General features: G+C 46.1%; 1 protein-coding gene across 3 annotated transcripts in view; it reads right to left on the minus strand.

Moving 5' to 3' along the window:
• Nucleotides 1-1,924: 1,924 nt before the first annotated feature.
• The window catches only part of LOC138503670 (solute carrier family 13 member 1-like), a 989,022-nt gene continuing 970,129 nt past the window's right edge, over nt 1,925-20,817 (minus strand). For all 3 annotated transcript variants that reach the window (XM_069623570.1, XM_069623569.1, XM_069623568.1), the window contains one exon: nt 1,925-3,033. In XM_069623570.1, coding sequence (XP_069479671.1) covers nt 2,890-3,033 — 144 coding nt within the window. In that variant the 3' untranslated portion in view covers nt 1,925-2,889. The remainder of the gene's footprint in view (nt 3,034-20,817) is intronic.

Raw genomic sequence — 20,817 nt, forward strand, 5'->3', positions numbered from 1 at the left:
GACGGGGGCCTTGAAACCCTGGGGCAGATGTACTCGGAAAACAAACCCCGGACCTTCGAACAGTGCAAGGAGACATTTCGGCTTCAAGAGAGGGACAGATTCACGTACTGCCAGCTCCGCCACTGGTGTTCGCACCCCCGGACCCTCCAAGCGGCAACTCGCCCCCCGACTCCTCTGGAGCTAACTCTCGCGGATCTGCCGGCTAGAGGAAGAACTTCAGCCATATATAGACGCTTCTTGGGGGATTTCCTGGTGGCAAAAACCCGATGCATGGCCCAGTGGGAGGCGAAACTAGGCCACCCGATTGAGGACCAAACATGGGTGGACATATGGTCCCGCACCCACTCCTCCACCTGCGTCACCAACAAAGAATGTGCATACAAACTCACCCTGCGTTGGTATTACCCCCCTCTCAGACTCCACCACATGAATCCACAAGTGGACCCCGCCTGTTGGAGAGGCTGCACTCAGCCAGGCTCCTACCTTGTGGTGGACGTGCCCCAAGATCCAGCAATTCTGGACCAGGTGTCTCTCAACCATTGAACAAATCACCGGCTCCGCCCTCCCACTGGACCCTGAGACAATTCTGCTGGGGATCCCGGTCCCCGGAATCTACCCCCGCTCCGGCAACAGGGCTAAGCTCCTCACACAATGCCTCTTGGCGGGCAAGACAGTTCTGGCCCGTTTCTGGAAGTCGCAGGATGGCCCCTGCCTAGCCCACTGGTGGGGAAAACTGTGGGACATCTTGATAGCGGAAAAGGTCACCGCAGCGAGAGCAGGGACTCTGCACCGCTTCCAGAATGTATGGGCCCCAGTGCTGGACTATGATCAGCGATTTCCCGCAATGACGTTCAAACCAATCAGCGCCCGTTGGGCCCTGAGGGACCGGGAGAGTACACACCAGGCGGGGGTGATAGACTGAATCTCTGGCCCGGGAAAACCGGAATGATGGGGGGAAAAGGACACACAGCCAGAATCTTTCTTTTGCTATGTTATACTGCCATCCGATACTGTTTGTAACCTATACTGCCTTGCTATAAATAAACATTTTTAAAAAAAAAGAATGTTTCTTATAAAGACTACACAACACAATGTATTCTTCTTAAAAACGAATTCTGAAAAGTATAACTGCACGTTAGAACAATATGGAGATTGCTGAGCAGCATGTTGACATGATGCCGACGGTGCCAACAACTACAGACCTAAAGTACAATATTACTAAAGAACATGTTAAAACATTTTGTTTATACTACAAGCCTTTTATGTTTCCCTTCCCAGTGAACACTGTTGCTTCAATTAGGTTGGGCATCATCTATTTTACGCATAGCCGTGTGCCATTTGACAGCCTAGTTGGGTCGAGATTGCGAAGCAGCATGATGGGTGACCCAACTTTCAGTCGAAGGTGATGTGGCATTCCCAGGGGCTCGAGTGAGTTGAGGAATTCTGTTGGATAGTTTACGGCTTCATCAGCATCCACGACTGTATCGATTGAGTTGTACTCACTAACTGTGCCTCAAAGCATATCCTGAATCTGATTATTAATTTCATTGACAGAATAATTTTTAGCAGCAAGGATAGCTCGTTCACACAGCCACTCGTGATTTGCTGATATTTTTGGATATACTTTATGTAACAGTTCAGTAACCGATGGCACCATCTTGCAAAAATCCTCTGGAAAAGTAATTTCACCTGATTCCGCAACAAATTGGAAACTTCTGGAATGCTACCTGCCTGCACCTTCGCCTCCCAAGTCCATTCGCCTCTCATACGCCTTCTCCTTCCATACGCCAACGCTTCGCTAAACCACAAACACATTTTGGCTTTTCTAAATATAGATGATGTGATGGGACACTGGCTTAAAAGGCGCACTGATAGATTTTTCTGCGAGCTGTAAAATAAATTCAGGGAAAGAAACAACTTCTTTACAAAAACTTGAATTTTTTAATAAAAACCTGTAGAGTTCATTTTTATACAGCACCAAGCCATGTAATAACCATACATTCTGTGCAGTTTCAAACCAACTGCAGGAACATTCATTGTATTTTTTTAAAACAATTATTAAGAAAGCAATGTACGTATTAATCATCCCAAAATGCTCGTAGATGAGACATGCCAATGTAATGTGAACCTGTTAGAGATAGTCCATAGAAAACAGATTTGATGACGATAGCGATAATCACTTTAAAGAAAATGTCGAAATGTTGACCATAGTAATAATCTTGAATGTATTAAATGTATAATGAAATGTTGAATTACGTGGGGTGATTGCGAAAAGGGGGAGGTGGGTGTTTCTTATTTTCGTTTTCTGTCAATGTTTTTGACAGGATTTATTTTACATATTCAATGTATAGTAAAATGTAGTCAATATTAGATGGTCAACATTTTTGTTTATATTTTAACAGTAGGTATTATCACAAAGATCCAATGCCGGCTGAGAATGCGTAGTAAATTCCCATTCTTTACTTTAAATTAACATAAGCATCAAACTCTTAATTGGCAAATGCAATGGATTGACTCCTTCCAAAGGAACTAAACCCAGCAATCATGAATGCTTAACTACAAGGCAGAACATGATTACTTAGAATGGCACATCATGCTTCCAAAAGCAGCCGAAAGAACTTGTTAAACAATTAAAAAATTCAAGTAAGTTATGGTCCTTTCTTTAAGAATGGACAGCTTTTGAGCTATGGATCATAATGTCATACGACAGACATAACAGATTCATATTATATTTTTGTTTCATTCATTTCCAAATTCAAATATATTAATTTGACAAAACATAATGTTAATGTCATTGGCACCATTCATATGTACAGTCCCCTACATGTACATGTAGACTTGCGTTGCAGATATGTCTTGCTTTTTGTTTCTGAAGAGGCAAACAGTCCATTATGGTGATGATGGTGACGTCACATTTCTGAGCGGTGCCCATTCAGGAAAGTTGTTGAGGTCAAACATAGGAATTCCCCAGGTATACAGTCCAAACAGAAGAGTTATAAGGCTAATAATGTTGACACCAAGTCCAGTCTTCATCTAGGATTAAAAAAACACATTAAACATTACACATTAAACAGATGTTCTTTTAAATTAGTTGTTACCACGGGTTGACACAAACAGTGAAAATAAGGCGGAATAGAACATTGCATGTAGAAATATTACAAACATCCACTATTACATCGTGATGGAACACATGAGCGAATCTTATGCATCAGTATTTATGCTAAGACAACTTGGGTTGACTATGTTGAGGAATGTGTCAGTTCTCAGCTTTGTTCGGTAAATATTTCACACTCGGCCTAGGCCTAATTTGATGCTGTTAGAGAACTGAGGGACAAGACCGCAGTGCTGAGTTGCAAGTAAAAGATCACTCATTCTACATATTTTTTTTACCGTCTGGCAGAGATGAGAATAACAAAGAAATCTAGCAGTGTTACAACCAGAAATGCTATTCAAACATAAAAGACTTTTTTTCACTCACATTCGTAATCTCAGATGACTAGTCATGTGTCTTTTGCCAAGATATGAAACCCTGCATTTGAGGGAGCTACCGCCCACAGTTATTGCTTTTACCCCCATCAACGATACAGCTGGAAGAAAACTGCTCCACGGTGTGGCGCTAGATGCAAACAGCACTACCCAGGCCAAAGGTTCAGCCATACACAACGTGTCTCATTATGTTCTGTTCAGATGTAGGTACTGCATGCCATTCTTGGTGCATAGTCACATACCATGTTTTATTTAAGTTTATGTACAATATGGTCTGTAAGGCACTGGAAGGCCCCAGAATGGAGGATCGGTGCAGGAGTGAGCACAAGTGGGTGCGGCCGGAGAGGGATGTGAGTGCTCAATTACGAGGGAGGTTGGGGACTGAGGCTCGGTACACCATAATGCACGAGATCAGGGACAAACTGGACCTGGACCCAGACTTGCACCCCCTTTGAAGGGGTAAAGGATGGAGGGTTTTGTGACCAGGCTGGTGTCTTGGAGAGGGCGAGGTTCAGAGGAGGGGAGCCGGCAGGGGAGATGGAAAGGGGTGGGCTAGACCAGTGGTATTTCGGCTTGGGAAGATGCTCTTTATTGCTTGAAGGATTGTTAATAATGTGGGATGTTGGAAAATGTTCTCATAGTATGACAAGTGCTTCTTTGTTTTGCAAAACTCCAATACAGAAACATATTATAAAAAAATATGTTTATGTACAATATCACGCTGTGCTTTCCAATCAGAGTGATGGTAAGGCAGAGAATCAAACACTCGACTTTGAAAAAAGGGAGCCGCCTTGAAAGGTAAGTTTTACCATGCCCAAACACGCACTACTGTTATTAAATTGACATTTCAATGTTTTCTGCAGAGATGGCCAGCGCAAATATGGACTACTATGAATGTGTTTGATGAATTAACTAGTGATCCCATGTGTGAAAGGGTTATGGGTTTGATCCTGTCATTGGGGCCAAAGACCTCAGATGCGGTGTGGCGAAGTTGAAAGGGACCACGTTCCGTGAATCTCCAGTGTGCATGGAGCCGTGCATGTATATTGGTACCTGTTTCCCAGGCCCAATCAGCCTCTGTCCTGGCCAGTTTTATTTTCTCTTTCAGGTGGTTCCCAAGACACTTAAATTACCATCTTGCACTAGACTCCTCGGACCCTTGAGATAGATAATGGGTCCTGGAAAGCAACACAATCCAGAAAAATACAAGTACTACAATGCACCTTGGCCCAAAGAACAAGACCCAGCATGGAAGAACAGACTGGTTACCCAAATGGGAATGGGCATGGCTTCTACAGGAGCCGAATGGGAGACCAAACATCCACCAGACAAACCCCAGATGGGATACGAGGGAGCAGTAGAACAGCAGAAATGGAACCGACAAGGGATTGCATAGGAATAGGGAAGACCCAGGAACCCTCCCCAAGCCCTTTGTAGACATTGACCTACTTGTTACAGGAGAGATGCTGGGGATCCCGGTACCCGGAATCTACCCCCGCTCCGGCAACAGGGCTAAGCTCCTCACACAATGCCTCTTGGCGGGCAAGACAGTTCTGGCCCGTTTCTGGAAGTCGCAGGATGGCCCCTGCCTAGCCCACTGGTGGGGAAAACTGTGGGACATCTTGATAGCGGAAAAGGTCACCGCAGCGAGAGCAGGAAGGGAATGGTGACTGGAAAGGTGGTCGGTTTAGGGCCATTATTCAGACATCCTGATGAAATCCAAGCCCACAAGAGGCCAGCAGAGTCAGTCTGCAATGAGTGGTGTTTGGGTGAGATTGGTGAAAGACAAGAGACTAGAGAGGAGTGAGCAGCTGATGTAGGATTTGGCAGAGACGTTTGGAGTGTATGGAGAAACTGAAGGTAAGGTGTTGGGATTGAGAGGGTGGTACCAATGTTGCAGTTTGTGCGTGAGTGATAGTAGTTACAGGTAGTTTTGGAGAGAGCACGGGAAGGTGTTTGAGAGTAGGAGAGAGAAATTGGAGCGAGGGAGGGAAATGGGAGGCAGGAGGGTGAAGGAGAGTAGAGGCAAAGGGTAGTTTGAGGAGGGAGACCAGGACGGAGTTTGAGAACAGACACCAGAGGAGAGAGAGAGAGAGGAAGATTACACCAAGAGATGGCGTGCAGAGAGATCAGGAGGGTGCAGACAGAAGAGAGAGAACGAGAGACCAGGAGACTGAGTGTAGAGAGAGGGTAGATGGGAGAGAGTGAAGAAAATGTTGAAAGATGGTCATCCGGAGGAAGAGCATCAGAGAAAAAGTCTACACCACTAGGTCAGTTACGAAGTCCCTTTCGGCCTCCCTGTAGTAGGGCTAGCCAAGACAGTCTGGTTCACCTGGCTATAGAAAGAATCTGTATTGCTTCCAAACCTGTTTGAGTAGGGAGACTGGGCTAGGGAAGGGGCGCCCCCTGAAGGGCAAGGGAAGGTGTACAGGGGTCAAACCTTGCCTGCCAATCCCAAGTGCCTGTTTTTGTGAGACTAGTTTTATAATAAAAACTGAACATCTATTCTGGTTGTCTTGTGACTAATTGAGATCATTGTCACGCATGGTAAGCTATTCTACAGCTTGGTTTGAACATCACCTAAAGTGCCTAATTTTTTTTGGTTTTGGTGAATTTTTTTGCTACTTATGCCACACAATTGTCGAAACCATTGTTACAGGAGAGGGAATGGGGTTCCGAACTAAGAATATCTGGTTGGCATAGCAACAGGCAACGCCACAGTATGAAATGGCCAAATCACCAAAATCTTTTTCCAAACTCTGCTGCTGTACTACCCAATGAGAAGTTCCCTAACAATATTTGCTCTAGTCGGCAGCTTTGTAAGAAGTAAGTCGGTGCCATGCTTTTCATTCCCAGCTGCTCAGTGATGTCATATTGGGCTATTTTTCACAGAAAATGTGGCTATTTTTGGCCTACTTTTGATAGCAGATCTGTTTCCTTTGTCCTCTTGAAGCTGCCGTTCTACACCCAACCCATTACATGTGTTGGTTGGGTTTTGTTTGGGCTACCTTTGACCAGTCCTCCAGAGGTTGCTTTGTTCATGTTTTTTGTCCCAACCAACTACCATCACCGAGCCACCCCACCCACTCTAACCCCACTCACTCATTCACTCATCCACCCCTACCCACTCTACCCCCACCCTCTTGCACTACTCCCTCCCTCTCTAGCCCCAAACACCCTTCCCCCACTCTGTACCCCCCACCCACCACTCCCCCACCTCCCCACCCCCACTCTTTCTACACCCACCCTTACACCACTCTACCCCCACCCACCCATCCTTCCCCCACTCTCTACCCTGACCCACCCTCTACCCCCACTCTCTCTACCCCACCCACCCTTCTCCTACTCTCTCTAACCTCACCCACCCTTCCCCAATCTCTCTAATCCCCATACAAACCCTTCCTCCTACCCCCAGCCACCCACATTTCCCCACTCTCCCTAACCCACCCACCCTTCCCCCACCCCCTACCTGGACTCTCTCTCGCTCCACACACCCTTCCTTCACTCTCTCTACCATACCTCCACTTTCTACCCCCAGGCAACCACCATACCTCCACTCTCTATACCCACTGCACCACCACTCTTCCCTCACCCACCCTACCACCACTCTTTCACCAACCACCCACCCTACCCCCTCTCTCTCTCTACCCCACCCTACCCCCTCTCGCTCTACCCCACCCTACCCTCACACTCTCTACCCACATACCCCACCCTACCCCCACTCTTTCTACTGCAAACCACCCACCCTTCTTCCACTCTACCCCCACTCAACCCCTACCGTGACTATCTCTAACCCCACCCACCGTACCCCACTCTCTACCCCCACTCAACCTACCTCCACTCCCTCTACCCACCCTACCTCCACTCCCTCTACCCCAACCACCCACCCATCCATCCTAACTCCACTCCAACTACCGACCCTACCTCTACCCCCACCCAATATCTTTCCAGCTGCCTCAGAAAATGTTTCTTGAAAGAGGGCGCCGTGTGCTGTCTTGTCTAATCGATGTCCCTCGAGGGCCTCCGTTTGACTGTCGACATCATCCTCAGTATAAGTAGCGCACGCAGCGCCAATTGGATTCAGTTTTTCCGAGCATTTGCTCGAAGAATTGCGGTGCAGTTTGGTTCATTGTACTTTGCCATTCTGATACAAAAATGTCTTCATGGTCGGCTCCATCAACGCTGTTAGGCAAGATTGTATGTAGTACCCTTTGGGAGACTACACCAACCTTGTCCTCCTGGCAATAGGAACCCAACCTTTGGTATAAATCTGTACTTCACAGGTTGATAGTGTGGCTGAGCAGCCAGGCTTATCTCAAAAGGGGTCAATGTGAGCAGTAGTGTTTTACACAGAGGTTTACAGTGACAAGTATTCAAGTAAACTCTTACACTCAAGGTTTCTTGATAATTATTTATTAATGTAACAGTCAGTTGAATAAGCCTACTTTAGAAGGGAGCAATTTATATATGCAACACAAAAATGCACTTCAACATACACACTCCCAGTTTCAGTAAATCAGTAGATACCCATTGGGGATGGCACACATACTCATTGGGGTTGGCACACAGACACTTCCTACACCCTCGGGTGACTTAAATAGGTAGGACACTGTGGACATTGATATATCACTGGTACATGTATAGCAATATTGAGTTGGGTGTCAAAGAAAAGGTTTTAAGGAACAAAACAAAGGTCAACAAATATTCTTAAGCAGGCAAGTACTTTTTGAACCCTCCAATGCAAAGTAAATTAACCCTTTCCTGGGGGAAAGGTAAAACACAAAGTCAGAGGTAATAAGAGACTTTCAGGGAGCCAAGACAGCCAATGTAATTGAACAAAAGTCTAGGTGAGCTGAAGCACTTCTTGCAGGTAAAAAGTCTTGCACAATGTTTTATAAGTCTTTGTAGAAAAATAGAATCACTGTAGGGCCACAAGCCGGGAGGCTTGTGAGGAGCAAATCTGCAGGCAACTCTTGCAAAGCAACCAAGTTAAGTCTCAACTGAGAGCTAGCAAGGCTACACAACAAGAGGTAAGTCCCCTTAGTTTTACAGTACCTTTGGTTAGAAGAAAGTGGTTCCAGCTGGCATCTATTCTTGTTGTAGATCCTGCAGATCCTTTGTGCCTGGGCCTCAGTCGTGGGGAGAAGAGGGAGGACTTCTGGGGACTCCTGCACTACGATTGGAAGGTCAGCGGCAGCAATGGGCAAACTTTAATTTAGCGGCACTTCGCGGTTTCAGCTCCTCGCGACTCGCAAATAGCACCACTGCGGTTCTCGGATACCACTCTGGACTTTCGTCGCATCTGGGGTCCAGCACTCTGTTGAGGTGGCTCAGACTTGGTCAGTCCTGCTTCCTGGGAGTCCGGAGGATCTTCCTGGAGCTCGGGTCTGACTTAAAGATACTCATTCGATTCTGGTGTTCCTCTCCCTGGCACTTGGGTTCCTGCAGCAGCAATGGAAGTACAGCCAGCTCCAACAGGATGTCCAGATGAGCTTGTCTTGGGGTCGATTGGTCCCAGCAACCAAAGGAGAGAAGTCATCCTTTGCAGGGCTTCTCTAGTTGAGGAGAATTTGGAGCTTCAGCACAGCAGCAGGGCGTCACCGGGCAAACCAACGGTCCAGGAGTTGCAGCAGGCGTCTCTTCCAAGTCCTTCTTCGGATTCCTTTGTCCAGTGGTGGACTCTGCCTTCCAAGCAAAAAGCCTTGCCTTTTAGGCAGGTTTCTCCCATTCATTCCAGCCTATCTGTCAATCACACAGCAGGGTGGCTGTCCTCCAAGGACAGCCAGCCGACCAATCACCTTTGGGTGCATTCCTGTAACTAAGGGGATTAAGCACAGGGAGTTTCGGGCACCTCCCTCACTTCCTGCCCCTGCCGGACATACTGGAGCCAGAGGCAGGCTTCACCAGTGAATCCCACCAAAGACAAAACGAACAAAAGGACCAAACCTGGTTTGGCACGCAGAGTAAATCTCAAGAAGGACCTTTCCAAACAAGAAATGGCAAAAAAAGACGACCAGGGCCATTTTGACATGGGTGCCTTACTGCAGCTGCGAGCACAGCCCGCAGTAAAAACACACCATGGTAGTAAAAAGTAAACCACTGCTGCTAACCATTAATTGTGGAAAGGGTAACATAAAAATGTTACATGAGAAACTAGACAAAGGGGATACTAAGTAACCCTTCCAGCACCCTATTGTAAAATAGTGTGTGATGGGTCTAGAAAGTTACAAATGTAAGTAAAGTCAATTTCACTTCACTGCTCTTGGAAAAAGTAGTTATCCAAGAGAAGGTATTTAAACCTTGTGGAAATATGAAAGACTTCCCAGTGCCACTGCACTGAAGGTGCTGTGTGTCCCAATGTAAAAAGATGATGCCTATGGAGTTTGTCAGACTCCAAAAACCAAAAGAAACGGAGTTCAAATCACAGAAAACCACATGAGAGAGTGGGGGAAAAAGGTATCACTCTCTCCAGTTTAGCAATTAAAAGTCCTAAAGTCCAGCAAAAGTGCTGGGGGTCTCTAAGGTTGCAGGGAATTGCCACCTTTCTGAGAATTATCCCTAACAAACGCATAAGACAGGCTTCTAGAAATGCCAAGACTGTGGATGGAAAATGTCGATCACTGACCCCCCACCGCATATGCCTGTGGTGTCGGAGTTACATCGAGAACTATTTAAATCTCGATCTGACGAGAAATTGTCGTGTGCTTCGGCAAGCCAAGAGTCCAGTCCTTCGAAGGTCCATTCGAGGAAGCATTAGAAGTTGACAACTTAGATGGTCTCACCAAAGCCATTGGCGTCAGAGCCATCTATACCAGTGTCGAAGTCAACTCCGACAAATTCAAAGTCTAGGACACCAATTTCAAAGTCGTTGTCGACGATTTCTTGGAAGTTGTGGAAGCCCCCGATAACACAAGATAAGATTTTCAAACTCTTTCCAAAAAAGGATTTTTAAAAATCTTTCACTTCAATTTATGAAGATAACAAACCCGCAGATGACCATACACCACCATTTGGCTTAGACTTTGGTACCCCAAATGTGCCAGATGAATTAATTTCTGAAGAGTCTGGAATAAAAGACTTGTATGAAAACTTGTAGACAGCCAGTGGTATAGATACCTCTCCAGAATTGGAATTTCGGAAGCCAGATCCTTCTGACCATGCTCACTCTTCACACAGGCAACTGATGAGAAGGTGGTTGAGTTTTTTGATTGCAGCAGGCCTGCACCATAATTTGAGCAGGACGATCTAACTGATGTACTGGATCAATTCCCCAGAGAGATCCAATTTTACCTTTTCATATTGCCCGCCAAAAAAGGGTCACATCTAATTGGGAAACACCTGAAACTGCATCTGCAGTAAATAAAAACTTCTAAAAAAAAAAAGTAGGCCATCCAGCAGTGACCCAGAATATTTGACAAAACACCCAATACCAGAGAGTTTGGTGGTTCAGGCAGCCATGTCCACAAAACATTCTGCATACTCTTCTTTCCCTCCCGATAAGGATGACAAGCGAGTGGATGTGTAACGCTCACCTGATTCCCGTAGAGGCGCCGGTCTTGACTGGGCGTATACCGTATCTTCAAAGGTGATGTGTAACACACGGCTGGCTCTTTGGGCTGGACCTCTGTGCACTGTATGTCTGACTCGAAGGGTAAGATGTCTGCAGATAGAAAATATGGGATTAAGGAACTGGGTTACTGAATGTCTCTCTCTTCTTCCCTTTCTCTTCTCCTGTAGAACCCCAAAGGTTAACGCTCTCACCTTAGGTAAGTGAACGCCGTGCTCTCCATCTGCCTCGGGGCAGGGTGCTGTAACCAGTTTCTTCACTGGATAAGGGGAGCAGGCCTCTTGACTTCAGAGGACTGCTGTCCGTCGTTTACTGCACAAGTAATTCTAATGTCTTTAAAGTCTTTAGTAATGATGTTTCTTGTTTTGCAGGGTTCCGGCGATGGCGGATGACGGGCTGAAGTGAGTTGAAGATGGAGCCCGTGTGATGAATAGAAGCGCCTGGAAGCACGTAAGTAAGCGCTTGTTGCCTGCTTCACGATGCGCTCTAACTGTCTTTTTATTTTGCAGGTACAAGTTCGGAGCGGCTGCAGGGTGCCGGAATACCCACTGGGTTAGATGTGGAAAGGAGTAATGGCACGTGAGTATTAAAGTTCCCCAATGTCTTTAAACGCACCTTGTTTTGTCTTTCAGATGCGGGATGCAGCGCCGAAGGCCTCCGGAGCGTGCGAAGAGTTGGTAAGCTTTGTCTTTCAGATGCCGGAATGCAGTGCGAAGACCTCCGGAGCGCACGAAGAGTAGGTAAGCCTTTGTCTTTCAGATGCCGGAATGCAGCGCGAGGCGTTGGTGACAGCCGCTGGACCAGGTAAGTGAAGCGCTGTCACTAAAGACCGTAATGCTAACCTGTTCTTTCTTGTCTTTATAGGTGTTGCTGAAGACTGGATTCAGGATGGTAAGCCTTTTTCCTTAGGCCCAGGATCAGATGCAGGAGACACGATGAGCGTTCTGCTGCAGAGGATGCAGAATAACGCAAAGCAAGATTCATCCATCGGGTGTGGTTTAAATAGCCTCCTGTAGTGCTTAGATGTCTCCTTCCACAGCCACGCCTAGGTAAGAAAAGAGTTCCTGCTTTCCAGAAGAGTTCCAGTGTTCTGAACCTAGGGAGTGGCTCCTGCCCCACCCAACAGGAAAAGAAGTTCCAAACAGAAGAGGATCAGAGGCTCAACTGGCAGGCAAGTAAGCAGCATGGTCTGCTGCAGGTAAGTCCACCCAAGCATTATGAGCCCGGCGTTTCCAGCGCTGGGACTGGGCATATTTATGAGCCTGGTGCCACTGGCGCCAGGACTGGGTCCAAAAGGTCCCAATTGGGACTGGTTGGCACTCGGAACCTGGGTTATGGATCTGCTTACAAGGGAGTTGGGAAAACCCTGACCTTTTGGAAGCAGAGATCATGACAGGATGCTTGGGCTCGAAAAATATTTACTGCTGGAAGTATGGCTTGAAATCAGCTAACACTAATTGTGCCTTGACAAAATTACATTTACCCTGTGGGATTGCATAGCTATGGCGGCTGAGCACATCCTGGAAGGAGAAGAAAGAGATGGCTTCCTAGCTATCATCAAGGATGGTAAGGAGGCAATGTGTGAATGCCTCCAATCAGATCTGGATACTGCAGATAGCATTAGCAGATCCATGGCAACTAGTACCGTGCTTCGCAGGTTTGCGTGGTTGATGAAGTCCGGATTTACACCGGATGTACAAGCAAACCTCCTCAATATACCTTTTGACGGCTCAGGGCTGTTTGGCAGCAAGGCTGATGAAAGTCTGGAAAAGCTGCAGACCTTGAAAGTGACGGCTAAATCTCTTAGTGTCGCCATTAGACAGCCACAACATTCCTAACCCAGTGCATCATCTTGGAGGGATAAGTACTTTCGATTCTACTCCCCAGTTGGAAGAGGAAGAGGACAGGCCAGTCATTGAGGTTAGATAAGATTCTCTTGTGGTGGATGAGGGAGAGGTACTAAATCAGCCCAAGCAGCGGCAGCTTTGGACGCAGCCGCTGCTTCAGCTGCCTCAAAACCACTCTGAGGCCTTAGCCCACATGACCCCAGTGGGAGGCAGACTTTCTCAGCATCCTCCTGAATGGCGGGCATTACTTCAGATGCTTGGGCACTGGAAATGGTAGCCTAGGGCTACTGCCTTCTTTTTCTAAAAACAGCCTCTGGCTGATCCACTGGGGAAGAGCTCTTTCAAAATTCCATTTCCGCTCCTTGTGCAGGACATTTTGAGACTGCCAGAGAAAGGTGCAAAAGAACCGGTACCTGTGGCAGAGAGGAACAAGGGTTTGTACTCCTCGTACTTTCTAATACCCCAAAAAGGTTGGATGATTGATACCCATCAAGTTCCTCAGGAAGGACAAGTTCACAATGGTTACCATTTCTCAGATCTTTCAGGCCCTCCAACTCCAGGATTGGATGGTATCATTGGACCTCCAGGATGCTTACTTTCATGTGCCTATACATCACAAGCACAGAAGGTACCGGAGGTTCGCGGTTGGCATTTCTCAATATCAATTTCGAGTTATTCCATTCCGGCTAACCTCCGCCCCAAGGGTTTTCACCAAGTTAATGGCGGTTGTGGCAGCGAGTCTCAGGAGAGAGGGGATTCACGTCTACCCGTACCCAGACGATTGGCTGATCAGGGCATGTTCACCTGAACAAGCCCAGGAACATCTCAGCGTAGGTGTTGGGTATAGTAATATCACTAACCTGAGGTAGCAGACAAGGTCTTTGTGAGGAGAGTGAGTCAATCCCTGCTTCTGTCTGAAGATGAAACAGAAGGTCGTGCAGAAATGGGGGAAAAACCCGAATGGCAGGGAAAAAACCCAGAGGTAGATAGATCCTTTCCTGCTGATCCGAATCCAAAGACAGAAGAGTACAAACTGATTTCTTCTATCTTTTGCAGGAGGTGTTGGAGTCCGTGGAATTTGTCAGAGAAAAGGTTGCACAGACTGCAGGCAATATCAGCTGCTGGACATGATAGAATGGATGGCGAGGAGTGCAGAGAATGTAGGAAGGCAACCATGGCAGAAACCCGTTGCAGTGCACCTGAGGTGAAATGCAGCGTGGGCATGGGATTATGCCGCAAATTTGAATGGCGAGGAGCGCGTGAAACAGACAAGCAACCACGGCAGAGACCCGCTACAGTGCACCGGAGGCAAACCGTAGCATGGGATTACGCTTTGAGTTATAAGAAAGGCGAGGAGCGCATGCTTCAGTGCACAGCAGTAGAAAAATAGGAGGGGCACAGTAAGTGCACCGATGCAAAGACAAAAATAGTAGCAGTAAAAAGATACGGCTGGCGGAGCTGAAGCAACAGCGGGAATAGGAAAGGAAGGGCAGAACGGGAACGTGCAAGAAGCGCAAGTGACAGAAGCCGGTAAGGGGACCGGCGAGTAGAAACTGTAGGTGGGAAAGAGTTACTGGGTTTGCGGTTACAGGATAATCCAAGTCAGCGATTGCAGGTAGAATGAAGTAGATTCCAGGAGTAGTTCCAATCAAGTAGCAACGCAGCAAGCAGTGTTCGAGCTGCGTTACACGCTGTGACTCCTCCAGTAGGAGAGAGTGAAGCTAGGCTGTTGCTGAATGAAAGTTAGACGGCTCATGCCAGTGGCCATCTTGGAAGGGGGGGATTATTGGTGACCAATGTAATCTCCACTTGTGCTCGAGTTTCCAAGATCTGGATCAGTGATTCCTCACACTAAGCTGCCACTCTCTCCACAGACTGGGCTTTTCCCTCAATTACAAAAAGTCCCACAAAATACCATCACAGAGACTCCAATTTATCGGAGCGATACTGGATACAACCTTGGGGAAAGCCTTGCCACTCGAGGTGAGGGCTCAATACATTCTGCAGATGGTCACTAAATTCAAGAGTGCCTAGCGTCTCCCTGCCTTCAGTTTTTGAGGTTGCTTGGCCTCATGGCATCCTGCATTTTTTTGGTGCCAGAGGTTTGCCTGAGAATGAGATCTCTCCAATGGGCTCTCAGGACTCAAGGGTCCCAATTCTCAGGCCGGATGTCAGACCTGATTCAGGTTCCAAACAGAATCGCACAGGATCTCCTATGGTGGGCATGCGAGAACAATATTCTGAAGGGAGAACCTTTTTGGCAACCATGGCCAGCGATAACAGTAGTTACAGACGCCTCACTCATGGGGTGGGGAGCCCACGCCAATGATCTGACAATCAGCGATTATTGGTCTCCATCAGAGTTCAAACTACACATCAACCTATTAGAGCTAAGGGCAATCATACAAGCGCTGAAGACCCACCTACCCTCTGTACAGGGAAAGAATGGCCTGATAATGACAGACAACACAGTGGCTATGTACTACCTCAACAAAAGAGGAGGGGCTAGGGTTACTACCACTGTGCAGAGGGAATGCAGCTCTGGTTCTGGTCAATTCAAGAAGGAATCTCTGTCAGCAGTTCACCTAGCTGGAGAGGAGAACACGGCAGCGGATGCTTTGAGCAGGCAGAGCACAGTCTCCTGTGAGTGGGAACTAGCTCAGGAAGTCCTTCAAGAGATCTTCACCCTTTGTGGAACTCCTCAAGTGGATCTTTTCGCGACCAGTGTCAACCGGATGTGCAACTTTTCTGCTCCAGGGAATTTCCCCCAAGAGGGACACGTTTGTAGTGGACTGGGATTTTCCACTCCTGTACGTGTTAACTCCCGTCCTTGTCATTCCTCACGTGATCAGAAGGTTGAGAAAGTTCAGGAAATCCGTGATCCTAATTGCCCTGTTTTAGGCCAGGAGGACGTGGTACCCGGACCTCCTGGACATGTCCATCTGCCCTCCAATGCGTCTTCCACAAAGAGAGGACCTTCTCTCGCGATAGGAGGGTCATGTTCTTCATCCAGAGGTCAAGACACTCAACCTTCACGCATGGTTTCTGAGAGGTTGAGATATAAAGATTGGGACCTCCCAGATGATTTTACTCTCAGCCAGAAGGCCAGCAACACAATCTTTGCACAGCTGCCATTGGAACAAGTTCAGCAGCTGGTGCAGAGATAAGAATGTGGATGTGGCGCGCATCCAGAAAGTGTATGGGAAGTGTAGCGACTGTTTGACTGGACACTCTGCCCAAGCTACCGTGTGATTTTCTGTTGCAGCGCCTGTTGTGAGGAGACTTGCGAGGCCGTCAGCAAGAGGAAGCTCATTGTGCCGCGGAACATGGAGAGCGAGTACTGCTCATATTGATTAAGTAATTATTGGACCTTGTTTACCTACTTTATTGCACTGCCTGCACCGCACTGCCATCCGCACTGCCATCTGCGTGCTGAACGGATTTCTCTGTTGCTTTTGTTCCCTGACAGCCATCCACGTTGTTGGCCCACGTCCCGCCCCCAGATACAGCCTCAAACAGCTACATATCCCTGGTGCACGCGCATCCAGCGCGTGCATCCAGGAAGTGTATGGGAAGTGTAGCGACCGTTTGACTGTTCGGGGCGCGTGCGTCGCATGCTTAATGTAAGTATAGGCTCTTTCTATTAGAGTCTGGTCTAAGAGTTTATACAATTTAACAGGACTTATTTTTGATCTTAAGCTCTGCTAGAAAACAATCTGTTATTGCACTATTGTTGGAATTACTAACGGAATCTTTCGGCCGCCCTACTTGGGCTCGCCTTATCTACGAGGTGTAACTGTCTCACATATAAAATGGTGAATGGGCTTCGTAGTGGTCGTAAGATCCACGAGGCAACAACTGACATAATTAATGCTTCTATTTCAAGTCACAGTATGGCTGAATGTGTTAGTGAATAATGACATTGATTTTTCTAATGAGGTGGGAACGTCACTGTGTTCTGAAAAACAAGGCGACACTAGTCGACAACAATTGCAACAGGAGGTAGCCATGGCTAATGAGGTTACTCCACAAATACCGCCGATTGAGGCCAATGTTATAATAGATTCCTTACTTGTACCCCAGACTTAAAAGTTAAAAGATATGAATCAAGGCAAATGTAATGCTGGTGGGCATGGTTGTCTAGAAGCACCTGAATATGGAGAGCTATTAACTAAATTGGGTATTATTACTACCAAGCCCAGATTTTCAGATGTCTCCATAATTGCACCGGCTATTGAGGCACTTCTAGACAAAAGGATGCGTTTTTCTAGCGGACCCTCTACTCCGGTGAAACAGAGTAGATACTGTATAGAAGACTTTCATGTGTATACTGACCCTAATAACTTGGTAGCAAATCGGGTCCAGGAAAATGCATATAAGCCCATGGATGATTATCCTAAAACGAATGAGACCTCTAAGGGGTTTCGAAATTTAGAAACTAGCTCACCATCTGAAATTCGTAATAGCCCTAATTCTGTTAGTGCTTGCACTGTTTCTGAACCTGAGATTCCTATCTTTCCTGCTGTCCATGGACCGAGGCTCTCTGAACTTGAGGTTGAAGCAGAACGCAATCTGCTGGAGACCTCGGCTCTTGGAGCAGATTTTCCGGTCCTGACTAGGATCCTAAATCTCCTTGATAAAGGGCACGAACAGACACACTCTCAAATTGCACATTGCAATGTTTTGCTAAAGGAGGTCTTAGCCAAGGTAAATAGAATGGAAGGAATCCTATTTACTTGTGATGCTGTTGCAGCTTTATCAATTGGGAAACAAAGGGTGAGCACTGCAATGATCGATAGAGACACTCAAACCCTGGCTGACCCAAGAATGGTGATCAATCCTGTGAAAACGTTCGCGGCTGTCACCGCTACTGATGATGGTAAAGAAGAATCTGAACTATCTCAGTTAACAAAGATGGTATCAGCTAATGCTGCTGCAATTCAACAGATTTTACAGGGTGTTACAAACAATACAACCACTGTGCAGTTATCAGGATGCAATCATCATAACTCCCATGGTATGCCCGAACCACAGTTACATGAGGCTTGTGGGACTACTGATGAGCATCCTGATAGTCCATCGGCATTAACCAATTTAATTGACTTGGATGATGAATTACAGAAAAACTATAACTCTGCCGAATTAGACAAAGAAGGTCAAGTACCCAGTCTATGAACCGGTATTAACCAGGAAACAAAAAAGACTCATGGTTAGAGCGGGCAAACGTAAGATTCTACAAGCTAAAAATCTAAAGACTATGAAAAACAAAAAACACAAAATGAAATCTTAGAGGCACTAAAAGTTGATGTAAAGAATATTACGGTAGAAGATGAGAAGATTGATCTCCAGCAACTTAATCAAGAGTCTAGAGCTCTCTTGAATATTGATTCCATCCAAAATCCCTTAGATACCCAAAAGTCACTGGATATAAAATCTCATAGAAAAGGGAATATAGAACCAATATATGATGAATCTCTATGTGCAGGAAAACAGAAACAAACCGATCTGCTAAATTATTTCCCAGCCATATACATTAAAAAGGCTTCTAATAAAATCAAAGTAGTCGGACCTACAAAGCACCTGATCAATACAATTGGGAATAAACCAAAATTGGCGAGGCCTAATGTCAAGGTCCCAAATCCTCACACTAATCAGGATTGTGAACCTAAAAATAAACCCAGTACCCAGGGAATGTCACCTAATAGAGTTGGAACTCTACTCCAACCGGCCAATGAAGAAGGAACCACTGCAGGCACACAACATACCAATCAATGTAACGGTGACATAAATACTACTGCGGATAGATCCAACCCCGAGTCTCACTCACGCACATATGAGTCTATGCCTAAGACTGAGGTAATGATCCTAACCCCCGATATGCCATCAATCATGGGTTGGGAAACAAAAACTCCAACTACCTCAAAAGTGAGCCTGAATCGCTCCGCAATGCTTAAAGGGATAGTCCAGTAAAAAAATGTATTTTAAAAATAGATGGGCAACATTAAAAAAATAATGCTAGCACTTTTTTTAAAAAACTTCCTATGTAAAATTTTGAGCTATTCAAGCTCAAAATTCGCAAAAGCAAGCACATGGGCGCATCCATTTTGTGAAATGGATGCCCGCCTGTGCTGGCTTTTGCTTTTGCGGCACTAATGAAGGAAAAGCCAGCCAGCTGTAGCAAACAAAAGCTACCGCTGGGTGGCTTTTCCTTCATTGGTGCTGTACGCAGAGGACGGGGACCGGAGACCAGAGCAGGAAAGCTGCAGCTGAATCTCGGTAAGTGCTATTTATTTTTTTTTTAAAAATAAGCACTAGCTGCGTTTTTTTTTCTAAGTTTTCCGGACTGGAGGAGCCCGGAAAACTTAGAAATAAAAACGCAGCTTTAAAAACGTTGTATTTATGTTTGCGGTCGCTTTTGAAGCGTTTTCCGGGCTCCTCCGCAGCTAGTGCTTATTTTTTTTTTTTTTAAATAAATAGCACTTACCGAGATTCAGCTGCAGCTTTCCTGCTCTGGTCTCCGGTCCCCGTCCTCCGCGTACAGCACCAATGAAGGAAAAGCCACCCAGCGGTAGCTTTTGTTTACTACAGCTGGTTGGCTTTTCCTTCATTAGTGCCGCAAAACCAGCACAGGCGGGCATCCATTTCACAAAATCGATGCGCCCATGTGCTTGCTTTTGCGAATTTTGAGCTTGAATAGCTCAAAATTTTACATAGGAAGTTTAAAAAAAAAAAGTGCTAGTATTATTTTTGTCAATGTTGCCTATCTATTTTTAAAATATTTTTTTTTACTGGACTATCCCTTTAAGACATTTCAGGCGATTCCAGCCTTGCGTACGATCAGAAGTGATGATATTGATTGGGTTCGCTTATCACATAGCAATCCGACTCGAATGATCTGCGGCTACCACTCGCACATCATCACGAGATTAATTTGGGCACAGCGTGATGACCTAGAATGATTAGGTTTATTTACATGTCTATTTAGCTCAGATGAACTTGCGGAAATTTTTATTGCGACTCCGCCAGAACTTCCACCAGCCTTAATTCAGGCAGGAGGTCTGCCATCATTTAATGAGGATCTACTTAAACAGTTTATGAATTTTGCTGCTTCCTTTTCAGGAATGATGGGTACTGAGCCTTCGAATCTAGCACCACTGCCGAAGATGACGGATAAACAGTAGGATGAAATAATGGGGTTGACCATTTTGTCATGGAACTCTTGTGGCAGTTCCAATCTGAGGTCATGGATTTCATTGCTTGATACCTTAACCCGTCCAGGGATCTGTTTGATCCAAGAAACCATGGCACTAGGTGACCTTGAGTTGGATGGTTTCTATATTCATCAGCAGCTTGTTATAAGGGGGCCACTAGGCCGACCTGCTGGAGGACTTGCCATTCTGATTGACAAAAATGTAAGGATGGAGTCCTCCGCAATGTGGGCTGATGATGAGCTATTGGTGGTTGAAATCGCATATAAAGGAGGTCAATGTCAAAGGTTCCTTGTAATTAACCTTTATTGGAATAGTGTCAAGATTTCCTTTGACAATATCACAAAACAATTGAACACTATTCTTGAACAAGCACTATTTCACAATCCAAGTCTAAATGTTATAATCGGGGGGGGGGGGGGGGGGGATTTTAACTCCACCTGCCTATGTCTCGACAAAGATAGCAAGAATAGCCAATATGTCCAAAGCAAGAAATCTAACTTGAATGGTAAAAAGTGGGTTGACTACTTCTTGACCTGGGATATCCAAATGGCCCCCTTTGTAAGAGGAACATATCATTACACCTGGGCTAGAGGCTGTTGGACCTCGATGATTGACTATATGTTTGTTTCTACAGTGTTGTTGCGGTCTATTGAGCCGGTATCAATTTGTAATTTATTCCATGGGGATAATTTCGCCTTGAAATCGC

This window comes from Ambystoma mexicanum, chromosome 11, assembly GCF_040938575.1.
Source record: "Ambystoma mexicanum isolate Mex_15411 chromosome 11, UKY_AmexF1_1, whole genome shotgun sequence".
Lineage (NCBI taxonomy): Eukaryota > Metazoa > Chordata > Amphibia > Caudata > Ambystomatidae > Ambystoma > Ambystoma mexicanum.